General features: G+C 36.1%; 2 protein-coding genes across 3 annotated transcripts in view; one reads left to right on the top strand and one right to left on the bottom strand.

Annotated features, from left to right (window-relative positions):
- The window catches only part of LOC133526550 (gamma-soluble NSF attachment protein-like), a 32602-nt gene extending 27549 nt beyond the window's left edge, over nucleotides 1-5053 (bottom strand). The window contains exons 1-4 of one of the 2 annotated variants that reach the window (XM_061863242.1): nucleotides 4769-5053; nucleotides 2184-2251; nucleotides 1571-1725; nucleotides 1012-1167 (exon numbers count right to left, since the gene is read on the bottom strand). In XM_061863242.1, the coding sequence (XP_061719226.1) occupies nucleotides 1012-1167; nucleotides 1571-1725; nucleotides 2184-2251; nucleotides 4769-4821 (432 nt within the window). In that variant the 5' untranslated portion in view covers nucleotides 4822-5053. The remainder of the gene's footprint in view (nucleotides 1-1011; nucleotides 1168-1570; nucleotides 1726-2183; nucleotides 2252-4768) is intronic. The other variant, XM_061863250.1, reaches the window with a different exon arrangement.
- A 314-nt stretch (nucleotides 5054-5367) lies between these two features.
- On the top strand, nucleotides 5368-13348 carry LOC133526668 (uncharacterized protein CG1161-like). The gene is made up of 6 exons (XM_061863377.1): nucleotides 5368-5550; nucleotides 9257-9390; nucleotides 10206-10320; nucleotides 10968-11093; nucleotides 11168-11266; nucleotides 11776-13348. The coding sequence occupies exons 1-6, from the start codon at nucleotides 5494-5496 to the stop codon at nucleotides 11824-11826; spliced, it is 582 nt and encodes a 193-aa protein (XP_061719361.1). The 5' UTR covers nucleotides 5368-5493; the 3' UTR covers nucleotides 11827-13348.
- Nucleotides 13349-17474: the final 4126 nt, after the last annotated feature.

The raw sequence follows: 17474 nt of genomic DNA, 5'->3' as shown, positions 1-17474 counted from the left end.
TAACCGATTAACCGCGTTATGGTATAAAACAAACTTTTTACCACACCAACTGGTAAAGGCCATGTTGATTGTTCAAAAATTAATGAGAAAGTTGCATTTTAAACCACATGTGGGGCAAAGTAATCAGATGCATAGTTTGAGTTTTTTCCTTATGTTAGCTGGTAGAATTGATGATTTTAAATAATATTTTATTATTACGCTGATTTGAATTTGATTTGGTTTGATTTTATCGGTATATCATAGTTAATATTTATCTCGCGTAGATGTGGTAAAACATTTTGTGTTTCACTCGGAGGTAAAGTTTGTTTAACCCTGCTGCCTTGAAGCCTTCGCAACGCTCAAGATTCCACTTCTCTAGAGAGTCTCTCGCTAGCCACCACATTTAAAAAAAAAGTGCTTATACAATTTTTGTATTGTACGTGTCGATTTCGTTGTTTCGAAAAATTATGTACATTTCAAAAGGAGTCTTAAATACATTGGAATTAATATTTATATTTTTTTAAATGAGGACATTAGAAAATGTGACAATATTATTGACTTTTCCAAAAAATTATAATCAATTCTACTAGTAAGACCATTTTATAATCTGAATAAATATTTTGATAACATAACATTTTTATTATTTTCAGTTAATGTAAGATTTTTGCATGACCTTACATGCATGTACAGGCAGCGTCAAATACTTTGTAGCAGTCAAAGTGGCCTAATAGTTCGGTACACAATACTAAATATGTGGTGTACCGAACTATTTGGCTACTTTGGCTGCTACAAAGTATTTGACGCTGACTGTACATATAATAGCTACAATAATATGTACCCCCGTGACATGTAACCATGACGACTGTGTATGTTCAGGCAAAGTAAATGAATAGATTTTTTTGTATTTTACTTTTATATGCATATTGTAAAAACCCTAATCTCAGATGGAAAATGAATAAAAAGGATAACAATGTATGTATAATTCGCGGCAGTAAAATTTTTATGATAAATATTCAATAATCGAATACTTACTGAAGACACATCAGCCGCTTGAGAAAACAGTTTGTAAGCCAGCTCCGGTGAGCGCTCCTCTATGATTTTGGCGGACTTGTCTAGACATGCAGCGGCGGAGTCGCCCGAGCCCTGCTGCTGGTACAGGCTGGCTGCTTCTGTAGCTAGGTTGTACACCTGGGAATACATAATAATAATACAGTTTATACACAGAGTTTTATATTTAAAATTTGTTAATTTCAAAGGTGCATTCCTAACACCATACACCGGCATAGTAATGAACTTCATTTTGAAGATAATCGATCATGCCCACTATGACAAGTAGGTAAATATTTGAATTTAATTTAATTGATAATTTATTTTAATTGATAATTTTAATTTCATTGATAATTTTAATTAAGTAGGTATATAATTTTAATTTAATGAATACTGTTGGTTTAATATACCCAATAATTTTTATTTAATTTATAAGTAAATATTTTAATTATTTGTTGTTTTGTTATATGAATATCTGGTCCGATATAAAAGCTTTTTTTAATTATTTTTTTATCTGATAAGGCTGTTTTATAAGTAGTCTCACCTCCTCAGGAGAACTGGTCTCCTTGCTGACCAGTATGGCATTCTCCAGAGCTCTGGCGGCATGGAAGAACGCCTTGTGCTTATTGTAGTTCTCTGAGGCCTTCAGGTGACACTCTTTCGAGTTCTGAAGGTCCCGGGCGATCCGGTAGCATTGAGCTGGTGAACGTAACTGTGTTTTAGATTAGAAATCAAAATATAACTACGTCCAAAAGAGAGGTATGGGCATTGTGAATGTCATCTCGCTTTGTGTGGTAGGGCACAGCACAGCGGATGTCATTCCAGATCTAGAGCTGAGCCCAACTGGGGAAGTACCTTCACCTTACAGAAAACCGCAGCCAAATAATAAGGTTGCCAGAGCTCAATGGCAGTGCGGAGTGTTAGGGTCACATGTAACTCCTCTGGAGTTGCAGGCGTACATAGGCTACAGAGACTACTTACCATCAGGCGGGCCGTATGATTGTTTGCCACGGATGTATTATAAAAAAATAAAAATATATATTATCAATGTCTGAGCTTAGTATGGGGCTTAGTCAATTTGTGTAACAATGTCCTACGATATTATTTATTTATAAGTGGTAATTACAAGTTCGTTACTTAATATATAGTTTACCCACCTGCTTGATTATATTCATCCGCCGCCGAATCGTAATCAGGCTTCCATCGGAGGAAAGATGTCTTAAGGCTGCGAGGAAATTGCACATACATTGGTTAATCTTTTATGCATTTGCTAGAAATACAAGGTCAATGTGGGAAAAGACCGGCTTATAAAATTTTTTGTCGGACCGTGATAGGGCAAGCTCTCGTATTTGTATACGTACTTCACTAAGACACAGTCGGAAATAAAGCATCAGGGCGTACGAAACTTCGCGCGTGTGCACGGAGCCGGCGAGTGATGAAAAATGGTATGAACGCCACTAACTGACGCGGGTGCGACGCCCTCGCTGCTCTACCGGCCTTCTGTTAATAAAGTATGTGTGTGTACAAACGCAAGAGATAGTAGCGACGAACGAATTAGTCTGATTTTATATGATAGACGGTCTTCACCACATTCACCTAATTCACAACTAACTAATAGTGTAAAAAAACTCAGTCCAGTTTTATTAAAATGCCTGTTTTTTTTAGAGCTGTTGATGATAAAAAAAATGAAACTTGCGTTGCGTTGATTAATTTTTCGTTAAAACGGAAAATTCTTTTTTTTTCTGAAAACTGTTGTGTTCTGAGTTGTAACTTAAGAATATAGTCATTGCATAATGCCTATACAAATAATGAATTGTTATTATTTGGTAATTCAATATGAGTGAATATTAAAATTTCTGCATGTTAATCATAACCACCTGCTAGCCTAGACTGTATTAACCCTGCTTACGAAGCAGGAGGGCCCGGGTTCATATCCTGGTTAAGGATTTTATTTGTCAATATGGCATCTTGAGAGCGTTTGCGGAGAGATTTGACTGCCAGTGCCTGAATCACTGTCATATGATTCACGTACTGGTGTCCAAGCCTCTCCAGAATAGGTTAAAATATGAGTAGATATATTTGACTTAATTTAATTTAGTTTAAGTTAAATTTTAATCTTACGTTTAAATATAATAAGTTAAATGTAATATGATCCTAAGTTGGTCGAAATAAATGAATTTATATATTATATTTATTTGTGTGTTGATCACAAATATTTGTTCCTGAGTCGTGGATGTTTTTTTTTGGGTTTAAATATTTATTTATATCTATCTATTATACACACGTCCAATACCCACAACACAAGCCTTATTGAGCTTACTGTGGGGCCAGGTTAATGTCCCATAATATATAATACTTCTTTGACTCCAGGCTCTGGAGAAGAAAGCTTTGCTTGAACAGATTCTTAAATATTAACTAGTGGCTTTGTGGGTTGTAGACCTTATGAGGATAATCAAAATTGAATAAATTTATGGTTCCACCATTTTGAAAAAAATCTAACAACTGAATCAAGAAAAAAATTCTACAACCACAACCTGCACAGCAAATTTCACAAGAATCGGTTAAGAATTGCGACCTATAGAGAACATTAAAACATAAAAAATAAATTTTGCTCAAGCTAAAATAGAGACCTTCCCTAACACTCTGTCAACTATTATTCCAAGTTCTGATTCTGAATCGCAAACAAAAACTTATTACATTGCGTGCATATCAGTTGCAGGGATTTAATTCGCAAAAGCAACAAGAAAAATAATATATATGAAAAATTATTTGCATAGCAACATTTAAAAAAAAAAATTGTCTATGAGCAAAGAGTTTAGTATAGAGGCATATTGTCATAGTAAATTTTGTAGTCAACTAAATTAACTGCCATCTATCTACACAGGACTAAAACTCTTAGAATGGCATATGGCTATTGACCCATGTTCTTTCACTGATATGTGTTAAATATCAAATGGTGTCGCCATCTATTTAAGCATACATATTTCTTGATTTTTCATGGTGTATATTTTTTTTTTGAGTTTATCTTATACAGAGTTATATATATCTTTGCTATAAGTACAGTTGTGTATAAATGTATTGGTTTCCTTGTATTCTACGACTCTTCTCTTTCCGCACAAAGTATAAATTGAGGTCACACATTTATTATGCTTTCAAATGTCTACTTGCATTTTAAATATATCTAAGAAAATAAATTGTTCAGCAGATTCATGCATTTAAGTTAAACTTAGTTAAGAAAACTACAAGCTTACAAGCATAAATATGTTTATGGATCAAGTTCTAAAAATGTAGGGTGATTTAAAAAACATTAAAATCTCGCATGGCTGCAGTACCTAAATCAAAATTGCCAAAGCTGCCTTAAAACAAGTAGTTGGAGATCTATAAGTAAGGTAACTAAAGTTACCTTTAATAGTATTGCACAAGCTCCTATATGGAAATCAGTAAAAAATGCAGCATAATAATATGTCCACTGAGACTGCAACCTGATGAACACCTCATTTATCGAAAACGGCTCAGTGTTTTCAACGCTATTACTTGTAACAAAAATACAAACATACCATCCCTTATAGTAGGGTTTTGGGGCATAAAAACCACTTTCATCAGTTTATTGTTTTTATAACGTTTCTTACAGACTTAACTTACAGACCATTGCCACCAATCTAGTGAATTAAAAAGTGAAGTTAAAATATCAGCAAAAAATTGTTTAAAGAAAAATCAATACAATCTTTGTTTTTAGACTTACTATTTTTCTGCAGCTCTGCAATGTTGCTGAGCTTCTTGAATTTTCGCTGCCATGACGAACACTGATCAAAGTTGTAATTAACTAAGAACTAGTTTTTGGGGAGAAATTTTGGATATCAGGGAAATTGGGCTGATTTAACTGGAAGAAATCAATACAATATAGCTGTCAAATGCCAAGTGCCAACCGAATCGAACCACAAACACAAACAGTAGGATTTTTTTTTTCTTAGGTCCGTCTAATCTATTGACCTAAGATGGACAATCAGCCAATTATAACATTTTATTTATTTTTACTTAAATATAAGCTTATTGCAAGGGTTATTTATCTATTAATATTAAGCAAAAAATTTAATGATTTGTTAGTGACAAAATATAATGCTGCAAAATCAATTCGTGGTTTTTTATCAGTATTTCCGTATTTGTGATGCATCTCTTTACTTTATATAGCAAATGAAAGAGATGCAACCGCAATACCCCAAACCAAGTTTTGAAAGTCTTTAATGATTAATGCTGGATAGCAATGATGGAAGTAACCAAGTCTTCTTGTACGCTTCTTTGACCTACGCGAAAAATGTAAAATGGCAACATTATGTTACTGTCAAAATGTCAAACAAACCTATCAAAATGGCAGCTATGTATTGATGTCGAGAAAGATAATTTATTTTACAAAATTCTGTGAAATTTGTTATTGAACCTTTGAAACTTATTAATATTAAATCCCGCAACATGCGTTGCCTGCTAGTTATATTCGGTTTGGCCGCTACAGGCGCAATCTGTGTGTCGGTAAGTGTATGTTTGTCACATAGTGATTATTTGTGATAATGATATGTGATTATTATTATCTTTATTTTGTTGAAAAGCCAAGTAATCAAGGCAAGGAAAATCGTTTATAAAACACTTGTAGCAATTTTTTTGACCTTTTACTTTTTAATCTACGACTAATTTTTAATCTATTAATCAAAGGGTCGAATCATGTGATAAAAACATGCATATGTTAAATTTATTGAACATGATTTCTGGTTAAATACCTACAGCTATATTAAAAATAATTGATGACTGTACGATTAAACGGGGTGAATAGGGACAAAACTTAAAATATGATTAACCTGACAATTTCTTAGAAAATACCCAAACTAATTGTATCATACGAAATCTAATATTATTTTTCAATCAATTGATATAATTTAAGTAAGTATGTCTTAAGAAATTGACAGGTAAATCATATTTTAAGTTTTTTCCTTATTCACCCCAGCTGTCCCTATTCACCCCACTTGACTGTACCTAAAGGGTTTCACTTTAATCCTTGTAGTAACCAATATGCATTTAAATTTATATTTACTACTAAAAACTATTAATTAATATTTAATGTATTAATACTTATTAAATTGTTGTTAATTTAGAAAAATGGCTGTTTTGGTCGAAATTGATATTTATTTTGATTTAAAACGCAATTCCCGCTAAATGAGATGAAAAATATTGTGACTTTGAAGGTCAGAAATTACAAACTGGAGTCATGAGCCATTTGATTCATATTCTCTTAGACCCAGTCCTCTTTTACACTCGGTTTATAATATTACTAATTAAGCTTGGTCATGGAGAAATAGGTAACTTTAGAGCATTGACGTATATCTAAGGACGGGCCTTACAGGCAATAAGAATGGGGCCAGCACAGCAGTGTCACGCAAACAAATTCCAGCCAGTTGTGCAGGCTAATGCTTCAACTCAAAACTACAAATTGGTCACAACTAGTTATGTTAGATTTCATGAAGTGTATGATTAGCTCGAATTTGCAAGTGACACCACTGAACTAGCACCATTCTTAGTGCCCGTAAGTCCCGTTCTTAGATATTTGTTGGTTTATAGTTTTCACTCTATAAATAAATCTAAACTAGGACATTATTATGCAAATTGACTAAGTCCCATAGTAAGCTCAATAAAGCTTGTGTTGTGGGTACTTAGACAACAACACCTTTATATATATACATTATATTAAGGTCCGACCGAGAACGCTTTTTTTGTCTCGGCCGAAACCGAGACCGAGATTCAATGGGATTCTCGGCCGAGACCGAGAATTTGTAAAATAGAGAAAAATACGAATTTTGCACTGAAATTGTTTTTATAATCGTAATTCGACGATTTATCAGAATAAAGTTATCATAATCAATTCGTAGCGCTATTAAATAGTATTTTTAGGGTAGTTACGTCATGTCCTTATGTCTGTCGATCTGTGCGTATGTCACAGCCATTTTACTCAAAAACTATACGGTATATTTTATAACCAAAGTTGGAACGTAGGTCTAGATGTAAGTATTATGTAAGTCGCTTCTTAATTTCGAAAAAAAAAATTAAAAATATATTTTCAAATATATACTCCGTATAAATGTAAAAAAATATATCATGTGGCTCATCATTAGATAGGTCTTTAAAAATACAGAAAGGTTGCTAAAAACGTTTTTTTGATTAAGTAAATACTTTTGACAATAATCGCTTTAAAAAAAATCCCCTCTAACTTTTAAACCGGGAGAGCAAAACCATTAAAAAAATTCTAAATAAATATTTTTTCAGGAAAATTATATTGAATATGGTCGGTTAAGCCATTTAAGAGTTATAAAAAAACTGATCTTCTTATTAAAACGACGAAAGTGCCACTAACATACGCTCTTTTGCTTGTACGGCTTTTTTGTATTGTATGAAGGTACGGAACCTTCCATTATGCGTGGTCCGACACGCACTTGGCCGGTTTTTTTTAGTACGGATGTGCACAAAAAGAGGTAAAATAACAATAATCAAAATAAAGAGTTCTATATTGTAACCCAAAATATCCGCCACAGGTCTCGTTTTGTATTTACCTACTGCTTTGCTTTTTCCCGTTGACACAAATATATTTAGTATCAAAATATCCAGCCAGTGTCATCTTCAACTCACAACAAGTTAATCTAGGTTACATCCCGATAGCAAAATATACACTCATTTATTCATCAATAACAACAACCACAAAACGAAAAAACCAAATGTACAAGTCATTACTTGCAACCGCGCCTATCCGATCCCAACACTTAGTATTTGATAAGTAATTGGCTGAAAATGTGGCTATGAAACCAATTTAAATCACAAAAAACCGGCCAAGAGCATGTCGGGCCACGCTCAGTGTAGGGTTCCGTAGTTACTATTCCGTCACAATAAGCTAAACTGGAGCTTAAAGTATAGTAAATTATTAACCAAGGGATGAAACGGTACCTTTCACGGGAGTTAAACAAATAGGCAAATTTGCATAATCAGTACCTAATTAAAGTAAGTCTTTTTACTATGGGAGAAACTCAAAAATATAACTCAAAAACAGCTAAACTGATCATGTCCGCTATAGTTTTCATTTAATGTCTTTCTTAAGCTCTACTTCCACGATTTTTTTCATATTTTTTGGACCTATGGTTCAAAAGTTAGAGGGGGTTACACAGGAGGAGGAGGTCACACATTTTTTTTTCTTTCGGAGCGATTATCTCCGAATATATTCACTTTATCAAAAAATGCTTGTTGAAGACCCCTATTAGTTTTGAAAGACCTTTCCAACGATACCCCACACTGTAGGGTTGAAGCAAAAAAAAAAATTAACCCCGACTTTACGTGTAGGGGAAGTACCCTAAAAAAAAATTTTTTTTTATATTTTAATGTACGACTTTGTCGGCTTTATTGATTTATATATACTTGACTGTACCTAACGCCAAATTTCAGCTTTCTAGCACTAACGATCACGGAGCAAAGCCTCGGACAGACAGACAGACAGACGGACATGGCGAAACTATAAGGGTTCCTAGTTGACTACGGAACCCTAAAAACGTCACACCAACCGGGCGATGCAACCAACGAGTGGCTTAGACCCCGGCGCTCGTGCGCGGAAAATTCAAATTCCCCAACGATAACTCATTGCTTATTCTCGGTCTCGGCAAGAATCTCGGCCCATTTTGGCCGAGAGCCGAGACCGAGATCTCGGCTCGATTTTTGGCCGAGAATGCCGAGACCGAGACCGAGATCTCGGTCGGACCTTACATTGTATATACACCTATGACGCAGGACCCGGAAACTTATATGTAAAATATGATGGACCATACCTCCCATACAACTTATTATTTATCAAGTAAGGAAACTGATGTATAGAGTGAGCACTCTAAGGTTACATTTTATGGTAATGTGGGTCAAATTTAGGAAGCAAAATTTGACCCACTTTCTGATTGTACCGAAATTTGGCATACATATGTAAACCAATATTATGATGACATGGCGCTGATCTGATGATTGAGACAGGAGGTGGCCATGGGAACTCTGTGATAAAACAACACAAACTAATTGTGTTTGGGGTTGTTAAAATTATTTCGATGAGTATTAGTTGCCTACGGAAGACCAATAAAAGCTTGTATCAAAAATTATAATTTTGCCAAAAACTTTCTCTGTGGCTTGGTATTGAAACCATAACCATCTAATTTTTTTACCACAGGGGCAGTCCTATGAAGATAAGCGGTGCAAGTGTGTGTGTCCGAGTCCCTCCGCAGTCCTCAACAACAACTCAACTAGTAACAACACCACGTCGGACAGGAAACTCTACATTGCAAATGTACACCCTAATAAATGGTAAGTCTGAAACTGACAACTAGTTATATAAAATGATAATTATGTAATAATATATATTATCTAATTCTTCTTCTCCCGGCATTTTTGCCACAGCTTATAGAGGCCTGGGGTCCGCTTGGCAACTAATCCCTAGAATTGGCGTAGGTTCTAGTTTTTCCGAAAGCGACTGCCCTCTGGCCTTCCAACCCAGAGGGTAAACTAGGGCTTATTGGGATTAGTCCGGTTTCCTCACGTTGTTTTCCTTCCACCGGAAAGCGAATGATATTCGTAAGTTTCGAAAACCTCATTGTTACGAGCCGGGGATTTGAACCCGCAACTTCCGGGTTGAAAGTTGCACGCTCTTACCGCTAGGCCACCAGCGCTTTATTTATGTTATCTAATTATTTAATAACATAGATATGTATTATCTAATTATTTAATAAGAGGGTCCACACAGAGCGAGCATACGTTCGAGGCAATTTGCTCACGCACAAACCGGCCAGTGTAGACGTGCCTCGGCCGAGGAGGCGCACGCGTTTTCCTCGCCTGAACGCGCCGCCTCGGCCGAGGCACATCAGCTTACATGCTTGTTAGAATGTGATAAAGAACCGACCATCCTAGCCCTACTGGTTTCTATGCGGTTGACACAAGGTAAAAGAGGAGATTGTTACAAAAGAAAATAAAGGGTAATTTCTTTAAGATCGATTGGCTCTTACATTCAATAAATATGAATACATTTTTTCACCTTACTGCATTGGATTAAGGTTAAGTAAAGTATACATATTTATGAGCTCGATTATACAAACTATCTCTTTGTTTTTTTTTTTGTATATTAGTAACTGCGACGGGGTGATTCTGCCACAAGTGGGAGAACTCATCAAGGGACGGGAGCAGGAGTTCTGTCCTCGCTGCGAGTGCAAGTACGAGAACAGGAACACCACCATCATTAAGGTAATTAACAAATTGTATGTAAAGACATCTCCGGAACACCATTATTCCGTGATGAGTCTTTACTCATCACGGAATAATGGTGTTCCGGAGATTTGGAAGGTGCGGGGCCGGAGCCCTCTTTACAAGCTTTAATTTAACTTTCCCTTTCAGTATGTATGAATGTTAATCCAAAATTTGACCCATTTCCCGATTTCCGATTCAACTGAAATTTTGCATACATATGTAAATCGAATAACAATGCAATGTTATGATGACATGGAGCTGATCTGATGGAGACAGGAACAGGACAGGTGGCCATGGGAACTTTGTGATAAAACAACGCAAATTAATGGGTTTGTCAGAATTGTCACGATGAGTATTAGTTGCCTGTTGAATGAAAAGTACAGTCAGCAGTAAAAGCTGTACTTACCAAAAATATATTTTTGACAAAAAACTTATTTCCACCAATTTCATTGTTTTTATTCAAGATATCTTAAACTGATGAGTGATGATTTGGCGATATTATTTCATTGTTATATTTGTTATACTATATTTATGTATTATATAGCTTGTAACAATTAAAGTTTCATATACATAACTAACTAAATTATGTATCATAATTTTTAACTAGGTAGTGCTATTCATTAAAAGTTTTAATTCCGTTCCAGGTGGTGGTGATAATAGTTATCTGGGTGATAATGCTTCTGGTGGTCTACATGGGCTTCCTGATATGTCTGGACCCGCTCATCAACAAGCGAGCCAAGGCATCTTATCAGGAGCACACCAATGAAGACGTACGTACAATACTTTATTAATAATTGTATTCACACTCGACTTGAACTTTATAAAATATTTTCATTTGTTTTAGGACGAATCCTCAACTGCGGGCGCTTCTGGCCAGCCGATGGGCGTCCGGGGCAATGTGCTGAACCGAGTCACTCACCAGCAGGACAAGTGGAAGCGACAGGTGAGTTACTGTAGGAGTTCTCTACCGCGGGAGCCTCAGGCCATGCTATGGACGTCCGGGGCAACGTGCTGAACCGAGTCACTCACCAGCAGGACAAGTGGAAGCGACAGGTGAGTTACTCTAGGAGTCCTCTACCGCGGGAGCCTCAGGCCAGGCTATGGGCGTCCGGAGCAACGTGCTGAACCGAGTCACTCACCAGAAAAACAAGTGGAAGCGACAGGTGAGTTACTGGAGGAGTTCTCTACCGCGGGAGCGTCAGGCCAGGCTATGGCCGTCCGGAGCAACGTGCTGAACCGAGTCACTCACCAGCAGGCCAAGTGGAAGCCTCTGAAGCTATAACTACATTATCACAGATAAGAAATTTGTTGTAACAAAACAGTTTATCGTAATGTTGGCCATTATTTACGGATTTTGAAGGCATCATAGAGGGTTTATGATATGTGTGTAGATAAAATAATATAGTTGTCTCTAATGTATGTAAAATCTAACTAAATAAATTATTACAACAGGTTCGCGAGCAGCGACGCAACATCTACGATAACCACACTATGCTTAACTAGTAGACCGATCAACGGGGTCCCCGGGGCGCCTGGACTATCTCCCCGTCTGACCCTCCAATGGGTGACGTTGCATTGTACTAGCTTGTAACGTATATTATATGGAAGGTAGAGGCAAGGATCAATCTCCATGTACCAAAAAGTGTCACCAAAAAACTTTAAATAGGTGGCGCTACAATACAAAGCATACTTGAAAAAAAAAAATCATAGACAGCGTACTTCACTCCGTGAATAACGCCTAGGTTCTTAGCTACTCTAGCGCTACTCTGGAAAGATTTGGAACTATTATTTATAGCTGACAGGCAGAAACTTTTGCAGTAGTTCTACCATAGGAGATAATAATATCACTACTTTTAATTCTACACTCCATAGTATATTAGCCGTACCACGAGTGACGTTTACGTTAGTGAGTGCGTGATATCGATCCCAGTCTGTCTCGCTCGCACTGATGTATTGGTAGAGAGGGAATGCGATCGAGTTTGCTAAAGTAAATGTCAAATGCCAACTCGTAGCCGGGGTCGTTTTGGAAATATGTTTGTCGAAGTATTCCTGGGTGAATCATTGAATTAATGATATTTTATCCCGTTAGCCAGGTGACAGTAATAGTAGAGATGCCATGAATTTTCGGCAACTATTCGGTATTTGACGACTTCGCCGAATATTCGGTCAACTATTGCGTACTATTCGGTCGAATACCGAATACCCAATTACACGTACTTATGAAAAAAAATAGGCATAGTTAAAATGTACTTCAAACCATAATAATGAATATTTAAAATGCATTCTCGGAAAGCTGTTTTCATAAAATAATATTTTTGAATATTTATCGCTGGCAAACGATTTTATTTTGATCGTAGGCTAGATTTGCTTGTCTTTTGACTACGTACACTACTTATGAGCGATACAACTGAAACCTTAGCGGCCTCGGCCGACAAGATGACCCTCGGTATTCGGCCAAAACTTTTTGTAGCATCATATAAATGTATATTTAGATTAAATGTAAAATTATGATAATTATTTTAATACAGGGTGAAAGCTATTTCGGTACCCGATTTTTAATGTGTTGTTTAACGATAACAGGTATTGTCATTGTCAAACATCGGATTTTTGGGGGCGAAACCAAATCGATAGAGTCAGAGCAAGCTAAGTTGGCAGCGGTTTTGACAGCCCAGACAGTCCAAGTGTTATTTTAAACTTCTATGAAATTATGACGTTTACTTAACACATGCGCAGGCTGGGCTATCAATTTCGCTGCCAACTTAGTGTGGTCTGACTCTAGTTGGGTTTATCGGCATAGGAACTCTCGACCGGTTTGATCTTACCCCCAAAAGTCCAATGTCTGGTTATTGTAACTATTCATAGTGTATTACATTTTCAGTATATATACCGCTTTTCAAAACATGTGGTATATTTATAGTTGTGCCGTTCTCCAGAGCGTTTCCCGGCTTGTATGAGAACTGTTCTCGCGCGAGAACATTCCCTATAGTAAACGAAGAACGTTCTCGAGAACGGCAGTAGGTACAATTGAGGGGTATAGAATCAAAGTCAGCTAAATCCATTTTGGTAAATTTTTCATGAAAGGAATAAAACTTTTATTTTTATTTTTTATTTTTGGATCGCTGTATGAAGAAAACTCCAAAAACCTTGCTAAGAATGATATCTCCAGGAACTACACACTAACTGATCAAAGTTACGATTAATTTTTAATTGAATTTAATTTATTTCATTTAGCTGCTTTTGATACCAACTTTTGGATTTAGCTGACTTTGTTTCTAAGACGAATGGATATAGCTGTATTTGATCCCAATAATAAAGTGATGACATACTATGACTAGTGATGTGCGTAAAGAAGAATGTCAGGGAAGTAACAAAAACCCAAAGTAGCAAGCGTGCTCAAAAATAGTTTCTGGCAAACTGGAATCAATTCTTTTTTTACATATATATTATATTTTATAGTAAAATCTCTATTTTTGCTTGTATTCTTAGTAGGTCGCTTTCGTTGGCTTTTTTTTACCTTACAACATTTTAGTATTAATGCATCTTGGTTATTTTTTAACGGTTTTGCGTAAAACGAACGATGAAAGTTTAGCAAATCGCGTACTTTTAATTTTTACGTGCGTATGTTTTACTATCATGATTACATGTAATTCGTTCAGGCAACAACTTTGCTGAGTATCTGTAAAAAAAAAAGACTAAAACTTTTATATTTACTAATTAGTAGTTTTATCACAGACTTCTTATTTATAACGGAAAGCAGCGTTTCGCGTCATACTTTTAACGAAATTATGAGCCATCATTTCATAGTAAGTACATCACTAGTCTGAAACTTACCTATCAATTTTGGCTTTGTTTGCCTTCCAATTTTCTGGATTTTTCTTGCGTTTCCTCCCTTTCCCTTGCGAAGATTCCATCATAGGCACTTCCATTGTATTTTTTAATTTAACTTATCACGATTTTTTAACTTCAAATCAGCTTAATTACCATAAAAGTTTAACGAAAACAGCAGACACGCAAACGCTATTTACTATAGAAGTCGCCATTTTGAAGTTACCGCCATTTTTAAGAAAAAGGACGCTGTGATTGGCTGATCACGATTTTAGCTGTTTTCGTTTCCAACCATACGGGATATAGCTGTTTGATACTAATACAATATTTTGAAGTATATTTTTTAGTAATTCGTTGAGCTTGATACTGAATAACTTTGGAATTGCACTTCGAATTTGATCGATGATTACAATGGCATTCATAAATTATAGTTTGATTTGATATGGATTTAGCTGACTTTGATTCTATACCCCTCAATTAATGTAAAATAAAACTAATATCATTCACTACGATATTAATGCCAATTTAAGTTATAATATAATAAATTATTGCACTGAATAATTTCACTCTGTTTAGATGTAATTAGCTATAACAAAAAAAAATACAATACAATTATTAGTAATAAATTATTATAATTAGAGATGAATATTATAATCAGAACAGTTTAAAGTTGAGTTGTTTTTGTATATGCCGTTTAATTGTATTAATTATTGTAAGTATATTATAGAATTATTCATTGTATTAGATATGTAAAGTCGTATAAATTCGTTGTTCGTATTGACAGCTACTTATAAGGGGGGGGGGGGGGGGGGGGGGTTACACCTTGCTTTGCTCTGTTATGTCCGTTTTAGTCACAGGTAAACAAACTGGTACACAGAGATGATTGTCTAGGTATTCTGGAGCGTGCATAAACTGTACCACACCAGAAGGGCTAAGATGGTCGCCTCTATCATTTATCACCATGCCTGTCACGCTCTAACAAGTATATAAGCGCGAAAGTGACGGGCATAGTAATAAGTGATAAAAATGGAAACATGCTGCCACAGCAGGACGGCCTTGGGGCTCGCACCCTACGCACCAAGGCCATTCACTATCCCCGACGACATGTGGCGTTCCATACCTGCTCCACCCTTCTCTAATGGAAAGCCACATAATTATACCTACAATAATGTATCTTTATTGTAAATAAACATTGTGTCGCATTGAATTTCGTTTTCATTTTAATCTCAAGTTATTATGTATAGTATATCCACTAAATACTCTATTTGGACCTTGAGCACAGAAAGGAAACTACATACAAAACCGAAGTCTGACAGCGATTCAGGGACGAATCATGTTGTCCCTTTCTAATGTATGGCACTATCCCTTTCGGCTATTTAGGGTTGTCAAAATTCAAGTTATATGTGTAGTTGTGCACGCAAAGGAACGTCAAGGTTTGCCAACCCTAGTAATGGCTTGTAGCAATACTGAGCCGAACGTAGCCGACAACGCCCGAACGCTGCTGTTTCCCCACACTGCCAAGGGTCTATTTACTTAGCCCTGATATAGCGTCGTCAAATAAGGTATCAGTACCGGTCATTGGGCCAATCAAATTAGATTTATTTATTTGGTTCTAAATGCGTGTATTTCGAATTGCTTCATCCCAGGTGTGCGGAGACTGCTTACCACCAGGCGATTACGTTTGCGACTGACGTAGTATAAAAAACATCCATTTTTTAATAACGTTATAGGAATACCACAGAAGTGTCTTTTGAGCGTCATCGTCTAGTCAGCACTATGGAAAATAGCGTCGCTGCGCAGTTGCGCCAACGTCGCGTCGAGCAGCAGCCATAGCGTTCACTTTACGCCGACGCTTGGAAGTCACTAGTCATTAGTATTTTCCTCGCGTTGGTGTGGTGACCCATAAAGCCCGTCACAGACTGAGCGATAATATATATTAATATACCGTAAGATCCCGACTGATATCTACCTAGCTATAGCTAAGCACACACTCCAAAGATACCGAAATATACACGATGTAACACGAGGAACCCGAATGATTTGAACCACGCACTTCTGAGGCCGAAAGAAGGGAAAAATGTTAGATGAGTTTAAGTAAATTTCGCCAAAAAAAATCTAATTTTTTAATGTATTCGTGCATAAAAAGTTAATGTTATGGTAAAAATGGCACTGAAAATGTTTTTTTAAGTTTTTACTAAGGTCACGTTTTGACATCTATCAATGAGGATATTTAGACAACGCCCCATAATGGCATCATCAAAGAGCATATAATCACTATGTTTGGCATCATCACCATCAAAAAGGCGTTTTGCACTAAGTTATAATAAGATGTTTTTTTTTGCCGTGGAAAATTTCCGACAAAATGCAGTCATTCGTTGCGCAGTCCTGCGGCTAAAGGTTAAAGACTGACTCGGCTTATTTCCTGAACAACAAATAACATATAATTAAAAGAAAACATTACATAATCAGATTTCAGTAGCTTGCTAACCCATGTCCTCATTTGAGCACCCGGTAGCCAGTGCACAAGTGTGTAGCATCTTAATCTCATTAAATTATGCAATTCGCTTTTTAAATGCAAGGCGTATCTTACATAACTTTACACCTGCTCATTCAAAGTCACTGTTAAATTAATTTTCAACCTAATTGATGAAATAATAAAGTCTAAATTGGAATAAAACTTGAAATGAGAGTTACGACGTTTACCCCGAAGAACAACAACATGTTATACAAACTTTGTTTAGCCGTCGGCGAAATATTAGCCTCGTAGTGATTGCTTAAGTTACGTGTTTTTTTAACGGAATAGATAAATTGGTTCGAACGCGAATTCGAATTGCGATTCTCATAAATTTTTAATGGCCGTCTGAACTGATTTCTTAAGTTTTGAACATTACAAAACAAAAACTTAGCTTAAAGGACTCGCATCCAGGCCATAATTGGAAAAAAAAATCCTTAAAGTTTTACTAGATTGAATAATTACCTGGATGTATGAATTTGAGGTCTTTAACTATGGAATGTAATCTCAACCAGATGGCAAAGGGGGCGTAAAAAAATTCCATTATAAAAAAAAAAAAAACCGTCGCTATTATATACCAAGACCGGAGATATTATTACCAAGAAATTCGTAAGTTCTTCGATACAGTTAGGTGGCCTTCTCATTGGATGCGGAGTCAAAGACCTTCAAGTCAAAAAAGCTGCACTTTGCTCCATATAATAATATACTGTCATATGGACCACCATTCGACGCGAGAGGTATGTTCTAGGTGTTACTGTGAAGCCTAGAACTTTTTTTATTAGTCTCACGAACCTTATTAGTATTCGTTAACTAA

This window comes from Cydia pomonella, chromosome 1 (genome assembly GCF_033807575.1).
Source record: "Cydia pomonella isolate Wapato2018A chromosome 1, ilCydPomo1, whole genome shotgun sequence".
In the NCBI taxonomy this organism is placed as follows: domain Eukaryota; kingdom Metazoa; phylum Arthropoda; class Insecta; order Lepidoptera; family Tortricidae; genus Cydia; species Cydia pomonella.
The sequence above is the reverse complement of the archived record's forward strand: the minus strand, read 5'-3'. Positions and strand labels throughout refer to the sequence as shown.

Bases quoted from the DNA above. Each gene is read 5' to 3' on its own strand.
- LOC133526668 (XM_061863377.1), top strand. From the start codon at position 5,494: ATGCGTTGCCTGCTAGTTATATTCGGTTTGGCCGCTACAGGCGCAATC. The intron at 5,551-9,256 runs GTAAGTGTATGT...TTTTTACCACAG, and splicing joins CAGGCGCAATCTGTGTGTCG to GGGCAGTCCTATGAAGATAA. The intron at 11,094-11,167 runs GTACGTACAATA...CATTTGTTTTAG, and splicing joins AGGAGCACACCAATGAAGAC to GACGAATCCTCAACTGCGGG.